Source organism: Solenopsis invicta, unplaced genomic scaffold, assembly GCF_016802725.1.
Source record: "Solenopsis invicta isolate M01_SB unplaced genomic scaffold, UNIL_Sinv_3.0 scaffold_38, whole genome shotgun sequence".
Taxonomy (NCBI): domain Eukaryota; kingdom Metazoa; phylum Arthropoda; class Insecta; order Hymenoptera; family Formicidae; genus Solenopsis; species Solenopsis invicta.
Genome location: NW_024105284.1, coordinates 200,001 through 209,076, shown reverse-complemented (window position 1 = coordinate 209,076; position 9,076 = coordinate 200,001). Strand labels below are relative to the sequence as shown.

Genomic DNA, 9,076 nt, shown 5'->3' with positions numbered 1-9,076 from the left:
ATAATATGTAAAGCAAATATAAATGTGTATATCTGTGTATATGTATTGTGCGCATTTGTTTAACTTTGTGTGTGTATATGTATATCACAATAACTTAATGTATATAAAATTATCTCGCATAATATTACTATTGTATACAGATGCATTTGTTAAGAAAAATAATAATAAAAATAATAAAAACTTTTAACTATATTATATTAATGGACGTCACATAAGAAAAAAAATCTTTATTTCTCACCTCTCGTTAAATATCGTGTATACATGTATAGATTCTAAATTTATACAATGTCAATGTAAAATGTTCTTTCTATATAAATTATAGAACTTAGCTAACTTTTTAAGAAATGGATCCTTTGTTGTAGATGCTGCAAAGATAAAATATTCTTTTTTATTTTGCATTCTGCAACTCGAATCTCTAGTGGATAAAGAATGTCACTTTGTTTTACTCAAGATATTGAGGGATAATTTGTTTATCTTGATTGCTGGTACATTCCTTGTGTTCTTTTCTGCAATTAGAATGCACAAATTGAAAGTGATATTATTAAAAAAACAATTGAATCAATCATTTAAAAAATATTCAACTTAAATAAAAAAAAAATTAATTGAGCGTCAAAATCAAAATGTTAATATCTATAACAATATTTAATTAATATCAATTTTTAATTAATTTTAGTGCTGCAGTTGTAAAAACTAAACATCTTTAATTCTCTAAAAGTGAGAGTTGTTGACGTATGTTGTTTTTCAAATGAACAAATTAATTTTTGTTTTGAAGACAAAGCTCACTTGTAGTAAATATGTTCAGTTGTAGCTTCTTTTCTCCGTCACGTAAAGTTCTTTATGACTCTGCCAGTTTTCGTGCCACTCAACCTCGATACCGACATAAATACCATGGATTGGAAATGCTTTGGCAGAGAAATCTCGATACACATATCTCCAGTGTTTTTAACTGCTTCGGCACCACTGATCTCAAAACTAAAATATTCGCAATTGATCGTTTAAATATTCGGATTTATATCTAATTGATATGGTTTTACAAAAAAATACATACTATAGTCCTACTTCACGACTCGTCTGTCCCTCAACAACGGCTCACAATGGCAATCGCATATGACCGGTATGGCTGCACACGCTCCGATGGATAATAAAAAATAGCGGAGAGTACAAGAGAATTTTGTATGTCCGAACGGCTGCAGCTAATAGTCTTTATTCAATAAGCACAAGACCCGACAGACGGGTAGGATTACAACAACGCGGATTGACTCTTGCAAGAAACTTGATGACTCTCGCTTGGCGCTACATGCAGCAGCGGTGACAGCGGTGCTCGCTCACTACAGTGGCGCTCAGTCGAGTCGATTTCAAAATGTCTTTTTCTAGACGTCTTAAAGTCAACTTTTGAAAGACGTCTGCAGACGTCTATGCAAAGTCGACTTGCAGTCAACTCTGAAAGCCTGACTTAGAAAAGTCGACTTACAGTCGACATATGAATGGTTTTGCTGTTAGGGTATATAATATATATTAATTTTGTTTGTATTTTTAGATGATGTCGATTGATTTAACCTTTCAGTCATAATTTTTTTCTTGTATATTTACTTTTGGAAGGTAATTAATTTGAAACGTAATATTTAAATTTCAGCGTCGTTTTGCTAAAAGTTGGACTGTGTCGAACTTTGAGCGTTTATTCGCTGGATTCGCCAAATTGATGGAGAGGGGGTGAAACGCCAGCTTTTATTCGCTGCGTGAACTTGCGCCTTAAGACCGATGGATCAATGAGCATCCAGCATAAAGTCGCCATATTGATTTACATAGCATTTTCATTGGTCCGTCGGTCTTATGTTGTGCTTATGTTACGTTATGCATTTCATGTGCGAGGCCTTTTAGTCTTATGTTGTACTTATGTTATGTTATGCATTTCATGTGCGAGGCCCTTTAGTGCTTATGTTATGTTATGCATTTTATGTGCGAGACCCTTGAAGGTTGGTTTATGCAGGCCGTAACCGATAACTTATGCCGGAATCTGTAAGAAATTGATTAATCATAATCGATTTACAGAAAAATAATCGACTATAATTGGTCTTTTTTTTATAGATTCCAGCATAAGTTAGTGGTTACGGCCTGCATAAACCAACCTTAAAGCTATATCCACACAAACTTGCATAAGCCCATAAGCATATGCATAAGAAAATGGACCAATCACGCGTTTAATATAAAGAACGCCATATTGCTGCATAGGACGTAAACATAGCGTACGCACATTGTCGAAAAATTTTTACCACCTATGTAGCCGCATAAGCATATGCATAATAAGGTTAACCAATCACGTGCTTAATATAAAGACTACAAAATTGCTGCACAACACATAAGCAGAACATGTGCATATGCAGAAAAATTTCATATTGTTGATATATTAATGTAAGTGAGGTTATGTTATAGGACGGCGCTTGATAAATCTTCGTATTACGATCGTATCAAATAAAAAATATTTATTTTGTAGTGATTTCATCTATTGAAAATACTCTCAAGATGGATTGTGAATTATCCAATGACAAAGAAAACATAAATGAGCAGGATTGTACATACGAATATTGTGAAGAAGATGCTGATGTTGTTCTAATAGATCTCGTTAAAAACTTTCCCTTTCTTTATGATAAAAGTGCAACAGATTTGAAAAACGCAAAGAAGAAGGAACGTACATGGATGGAAATTTCTGAATATTTAAAGTTACCAAGTAATTTTTTATTATTTTTATAAATTATAAATTTTATATTTCATAAGTCATCAACTACATATTTTTCTCTTTACTTTTTTTACTTTGCTTTTATTAATATCTTTTTTATTGTTAATTACAGTTACGGATTGTCAAAATAGATGGCAAAGACTTAGAGAAAAATTTTCTTGCGAAAAGAAAAGAAGAGAACTAGAAATTGATTCATGTCAAGACGGTTCTTGTTGTACAACTGCAGTAGGGTTTGCATAATTGCATACAAATATACAGCAATCTTAGAGCAATTGAATATTTTAAGTGCAAGTGAACATTTTAAGTCAAAATGTTAAGTTTCATTGCATGGACAAAAGCATATAAGACTGATAATTTTTTTTTTTTTTTTTTAGTTACTACATAATTTTGTCTGCGGATAATATTTAATTTGTTGTTTTTATGCTTTATAAGTTGCTGTGCACTAAAAGACTTATGTTAAACGTTTTGTTTATTTGAAGTTTTTTTAGTTTATTTTCTTTTTAATTTTATTTTCTATTACAAATAAAATAAGCATAAAATTTTTGTTTGCTTGAAAATAAACTTTTATTTATAACTTTAAGACGTATTAACGTGTTCTATGATAACAAATATTATTTTGTTCAAATGTATTAAAATTTTTACATTTCATTATAATCAAAACCAAAGTAAAAGTGATATTAATTTATATGCATTGTTGCCACTTGTTTTACATTAATTATATATGTAATTCAGCACATAGATATGTATATTTTTGTACTTTTGATACAGAAATAAAAAAGTAAAAATAGTACTGGATACAATATTTATTCGATCACATATAGCCATGAGTACTAAGCTAAAAGTCTTCTTATAATTAAAATATAAGCTCCCAGATTTTGGTGGTGCTTGTATCTGGATGTGCTTTCCATCCATTGCACCAATTGTGTTTGGAAAATTCCACCGTTGCCAAAAGCCCGTGCTTATATTTTTCCACTCATTCAATGTTGGTGGATTAAGATATTCAGTACTAAGTACGTTTGAAATTATTTCGCATGTTTCCTTAACTACGGAATGAGCAGTTGATAATCCAATGCGATATGCTAATGCTATTGATGTCATTTGGTCACCTGTTGCAAGAAACCTATTTTCAAGAAAAAGGACTTTTTTATTATCTATCTATCTATCTATTTATATAAGTACCGTCTTCTGTCTGTCTGTCTATCTGACCGCGAACTACTTATTCGTTTTAGTGGACCAAATTTTTACTAAAAGTATATAAAATAGGGGTAGAATTTTCCGGGGAGTGCCATGATGTGTATAGTTTTTCGTAACCGATTTTTTGGAAACCGGTTTGGAAATTCTTAAAATTTCGAGAAATAATAAATATTAATTGACCAATTTTCTTGAAACCAGTGCCAAAATTTTTTTAATTTTTGGAAGATAAGTTCAATTTTTTATTAATGGATCAATTTTCTTGAAACCAGTGCTAAAATTGTTCTAATTTTTTGTTGATTTTGATGAAACTGGTACCAAAAGAATTTTATGGGGACGGCTACTATGGGGTTGGAAATTGGAGGTTTCATGGGGTTCTATTGATGCTCCTAATTAATGAGTGAGGAGGATTTAGAAAGAGGGGAATAGATTTTGAGCACGCGCAAAGCGCGGGTGAAAAATCTAGTAATTATATATAGAATATCAATAACAAGATTCAGAATTGAATTTATTTATACAATTACCTGAGTGTAATAATCAAACGCTGCTCTGGAGACAAGGCTCGCCAATTAGATTTTTTTAAATATGATACAATCTTGCTTAATAATAAATTAAAAGTATCTTCATTCATTCGTGTATATTTAAAAAACATATCTGAATCTTGTTTCAATTTTTGAAAGAGGTGGTCAAAATCTCCTTGATAAAATCTTAATGTATTAATTGGACGACACTACCATCTTCTCTTATGTTTTTTTAATAGACGATATCGACGACGTCTGTATAACATATAACTCAAACATGACAAAGCACATAATTCTTCAGCTTCCATATTTCAATTTTTAGATTTTTCAGAGGATATGTCGAGTAACACGGATTGCACAATATAATATTACAAATCCACGGAATATATATATGTCAATTTGATAATATTTATTCTACAATGACGATTGAACGTTTTTTTTACGACACTGCATATGCGTACACATATAAAGATACATTTGTGTAGCACTTTTCTTATTAGATATGTGATTGGTTCATTTCTTTATGAATATGGTTATGCAGCTATGCAAACTTCGTCTGAATTGATCCTTATTATGCTTATGATTGTGCATATGCTTATGGGCTTATGCAAGTTTGTGTGGATATAGCTTAATAGCTTATTGTAGAAAGCCTATAAAGGGCCTCGCACATGAAATGCATAACATAACAAGCACAACATAAGACTGATGGACCAATGACCATCCAACATAAAGTCGCCATATTAATTTACATAAGATTCCTATTGGTTCAAAGGCTTTATGCTACGTTTATGCTCTGTTATGCATTTTATGTGCGAGGCCCTTTAAAATGCTTTGCACATAAAATGTATAACATAACATAAGCACAACATAAGACCGATAGACCAATGAAAATGTTATGTAAATCAATATGGCGACTTTATGCTGGATGCTCATTGGCCCATTGGTCTTCTGTTGTGCTTACGTTACGTTATGCATTTCATGTGCGAGGCCCTTTATATTGTGGTCTGGTGCAGGAATAGAAAATGATAGAAAACAAGCCTATAACCTAAATTCTGAAATGTTAATGACGCTAGTTTGGATAATCAAACTAACCAAATAAAAAATATCTATATAACTTTTGTTAAAATACAACGAAATAAAAATGGGAAGGAAGAAAACGGAAGTATTTCTTTACAAATACAGTGATTGAATAATACTAAAAACAAAATGGATATTATAAAGGAACATCTATTAGTACCCACGAAGTATATGACACTGTTAGATGAGAGAATTTGTTTGACAATTCATAAAAACTGGCTTTCCCGATTTTCAATAGTCGGTCCACTCACTTTTATCAGTCACGATCGTTTGTCCAACGATGAAATCGCTGCACAACCCACTATTGAGGAATTGGGTAGCGATTGGCTGAAAATTTATGCAAAAGTATTTTTGACATCTTTCATACAACATATGTTTAAAGTATGAAATATGAGATACAATTTTATTATTTTCAGGTATATATAAAGCAACACAAGAATGCAATTCCTTTGCCAAGAGAAAGGCCTACTAGCAACATAAGGAACCAAACGGAGTTGATGTTTTCGCAATTGCTACATTATGTAGCAGAAACTAATTATCGAAATCTGTGGAAAGAAACTTATAAGAAGTATTACAGTATGTATTCAATATACCATTTACAAATTTTAAATTTATATTTTCAGTTTTTTATTGAGTACTGTATACAGCATCGATACTGTATACAGCTGCAGAGAGTTTTTGAAAAGGCTTGAACCTTTTATTATTTCATGTGTAACACTTCTGAAAGAATTTTACAAAATGTCATAAAATGTTGGAACAGAAATGTTTCTATAATCTTATAGTATAAAATATTGCTATAAAAATGTTTTAAAATATGTTACAAAATAAATTTTCTAATTGAGTTTTTGAAAATTGGAAAAAAATTTTTTTTTTAGTATGTTTAGAAAAATTTTGTTTAGGCAATCCATAAAAGGAACAAAGCAAATGTTCTGCTTGAGTACATATCGCTCGCGACATGTTGCTATCACCAATTAAATGAGTAAAAATTTTTAAAGTTTGCTTGCGTTGTATGCTAATTTTATGTTAACAGTACAAGAATGTTACACAAAATATTACATGTATTATGCATTCTTTTTATTAAATATTTTAGAAATTGTATTTATATTGTATAAATCAGATTGCAAAAAATAAATAAAAACATTAATTTTACTTAATTAATATTAATTTTTATTATAACTTTTTAATAATTGTATTTTACAGAGCTCTACATTCTTCTTATAGAAATTAGGTTTCACTCAAATAGGCTGAAACTTTGGTAAATGATACTTTGTGTGATGCTGATTAAAAATTATCATTGCCGCAAGTTAATCTTATAAGCCTTATGATTTTAAGTTTGTGTGTATGTGCGTGTGCGTGTGTGTAAATGAATAGATAAACACACTAAAACTGCAAATACTTGAAATTTGTTGTATTCAATAATCTTAACAGGGCGCTTTTACCTTAAAAAAGTCTTATAGAATCAAGTTGCAGCAATGATAACTTTTGATCAGCATCATATGAAGTATCATTTGCCAAAATTTTCGCCTATTTGAGTAAAACTCAATTTTTATAAGAATATCGGGGTCCTTTAAAATAAATTTTTTGAGGTACTTCAGAAATAATGTTAAAATTTATTATATTCAAAGGATTACGATCAGCAATATTTCAGAAAGTTTTTAAATTTTTTACTAAACTTTCAGCAATATTTCTGCAAGATTTCAGACATTTTGCCATTCTTGAGACATCTTGAAATGTTGCAGACATATTTGGAAAGAGAGGGTTTCGATAGTGCATGGTACGATAGCACATATTTACTCATATTAGGTGATGCCTAGATATTTTCTGCTGTACCATTAAGGCTCCTGAGTACTCGCAGCGGCCATATTGAAGTCGTGACGTCAGAAGCGAGAAATTGCGTGAAATGACACGTAATTTTGTCCGACATGCCATTTGTAAATAAAGCCAATTTGGATAAAACAGACTAAGCAGATGACTTTAAAACACTTCTAGATATCGGTCACGACTATCCTTTTTTCGCCTAACAGTCAGTAAATAATTGTAAAAAACATGTAAAGTGAAGCAATTGAAACAGGAAAACACATGGGCACGTAATTTTGTCCGACGTGCCATTTCTAAATAATGCCAATTTGGATAAAACAGACTAATCAGATGGCTTAAAACACTTCTAAATATCGGTTACGACTATCCTTTTTTCGCCTAGTAGTCAGTAAATAGTCGTAAAAAGCATGTAAAGTGACGTCTATTCAGACAGGAAAACACACGGATAGCTATTGAAAGAAGTGAAAAATGTACTTTTATGTATAAAATTCAAAGAAACTTTACTCGCGGTTCATTTTTACGAATTTGGTAAATACGAGACAAGTCATATTTTGATCACAATGAAACACATAATAACAAAATGACATGCACGATAACATTTCATCGTCAATCTGTCACGTTTCACGTGTATTAGTTCTAATTTTGTCCGCGACGGAATGTCGCTACCGTCAACGCGGAGTTCTCGGCTGAGGAGTCAGGAGCTTTAATCAGAAAATTTTTAATTAATTAACTAGCAATGTGGGCAATCGGGTATCACACTTTCGAAATCTTTTTGAAATGTTTTATTTTTTTAATTGAAATATTTCTGATACATCTGTAAAAATTTTAGTGCTGTCTTGTATTCAGGCAATACAGAATATTCTATGAATATTATTTAAAAAGGACAAATGTTTTTAATTTTGGATTATTTTTAAAAGAGACAGGTGTTTTGATTTGGAATTAATTTTGGATTTATGACTTTAGTAGCATTTTCTGCAGAGCAGAATCTGCAGAGCTGCATGCAGTTAAATGCTGTAAAATTATAGTCAGATGTGCAAAAGATTATTCTCAATATGGCCCTGCTGGTAGTCAGTTGACAATTTGTCAGCAAGATTCATGCAATACACATGCAATTGAACTGTTTGCAGATATTTGCTGCAGAAATCGAACTCGATTGAAATGGGTTTTTTCTTAATTGCAGTCTGTAAACAATGCTGTAATTCTTGCAGCAGATACGTGTAAGTTTATTGCAAGAATCTTTCTTACAGAATCTTTCGAAGGACTTGAGCAGAATGAAGAAACAGATCATAACACTGCAGAATTTGTCAATATCTGTAAGATTTACAGCAGTCTTGCAGCAAGTTGCTATTAGGGGGAATGTATGAATATTACGGTTAATTTGATTAATTGTTTATTATACATAATAAATATGAATAATTCCTAATTTCGGTTAATATGATTAATGGAAGAGAATTAATCAAATTTACCGGTTATTATATATAATTTCCAATGCTAAACGGTTATTTCATAAATCACGATAAATCATATTTTATTTTCTTGGTAATCTGAGGGTGCTTTCCAACAACGGAATATAGTCAAATACTGGGACATAGTGTTGCATATTTTCGATTTGTAGTTGAAGTGCAACTTAGCTTTTTTATTTCACTTTTAATTTTAAGGTTATATTTTATCGCCAAAATGTAATGTTGATACCATAGACTCAAGTAGTACGCAAGGTAGCGTTGTGAAATAACAT

At 31.1% G+C, this 9,076-nt stretch overlaps 3 protein-coding genes and 1 long non-coding RNA gene across 7 annotated transcripts in view; 2 read left to right on the top strand and 2 right to left on the bottom strand.

Moving 5' to 3' along the window:
* Positions 1–391: 391 nt before the first annotated feature.
* LOC120359934 lies at positions 392–1,432 on the bottom strand. Its single transcript, XR_005576672.1, has 3 exons — positions 1,049–1,432; positions 784–972; positions 392–506 (listed from the first exon to the last, which is right to left on the bottom strand). It is a non-coding gene; the product is annotated as an uncharacterized LOC120359934 (long non-coding RNA).
* A 732-nt stretch (positions 1,433–2,164) lies between these two features.
* On the top strand, positions 2,165–3,519 carry LOC120359930 (transcription factor Adf-1-like). Of its 2 annotated transcripts, XR_005576671.1 has the most exons (3): positions 2,165–2,409; positions 2,492–2,725; positions 2,847–3,519. XR_005576671.1 is itself a non-coding variant. In XM_039459386.1 (2 exons), the coding sequence occupies exons 1-2, from the start codon at positions 2,521–2,523 to the stop codon at positions 2,972–2,974; spliced, it is 333 nt and encodes a 110-aa protein (XP_039315320.1). In that variant the 5' UTR covers positions 2,416–2,520; the 3' UTR covers positions 2,975–3,519. The 2 variants fall into 2 exon arrangements, 1 of the variants encoding a protein (XP_039315320.1); XM_039459386.1 differs by lacking the exon at positions 2,165–2,409 and having other exon boundaries at positions 2,416–2,725.
* On the bottom strand, positions 3,223–5,031 carry LOC120359929. The gene is made up of 2 exons (XM_039459385.1): positions 4,450–5,031; positions 3,223–3,854 (listed from the first exon to the last, which is right to left on the bottom strand). The coding sequence occupies exons 1-2, from the start codon at positions 4,575–4,577 to the stop codon at positions 3,446–3,448; spliced, it is 537 nt and encodes a 178-aa protein (XP_039315319.1). The 5' UTR covers positions 4,578–5,031; the 3' UTR covers positions 3,223–3,445.
* A 402-nt stretch (positions 5,032–5,433) lies between these two features.
* The window catches only part of LOC105197967 (WD repeat-containing protein 81), a 190,097-nt gene continuing 186,454 nt past the window's right edge, over positions 5,434–9,076 (top strand). For 2 of the 3 annotated variants that reach the window (XM_039459433.1, XM_039459435.1), the window contains exons 1-2: positions 5,435–5,868; positions 5,940–6,099. In XM_039459433.1, coding sequence (XP_039315367.1) covers positions 5,653–5,868; positions 5,940–6,099 — 376 coding nt within the window. In that variant the 5' untranslated portion in view covers positions 5,435–5,652. Of the gene's footprint in view, positions 5,869–5,939; positions 6,100–9,076 lie in introns of all 3 variants that reach the window. The other variant, XM_039459434.1, reaches the window with a different exon arrangement.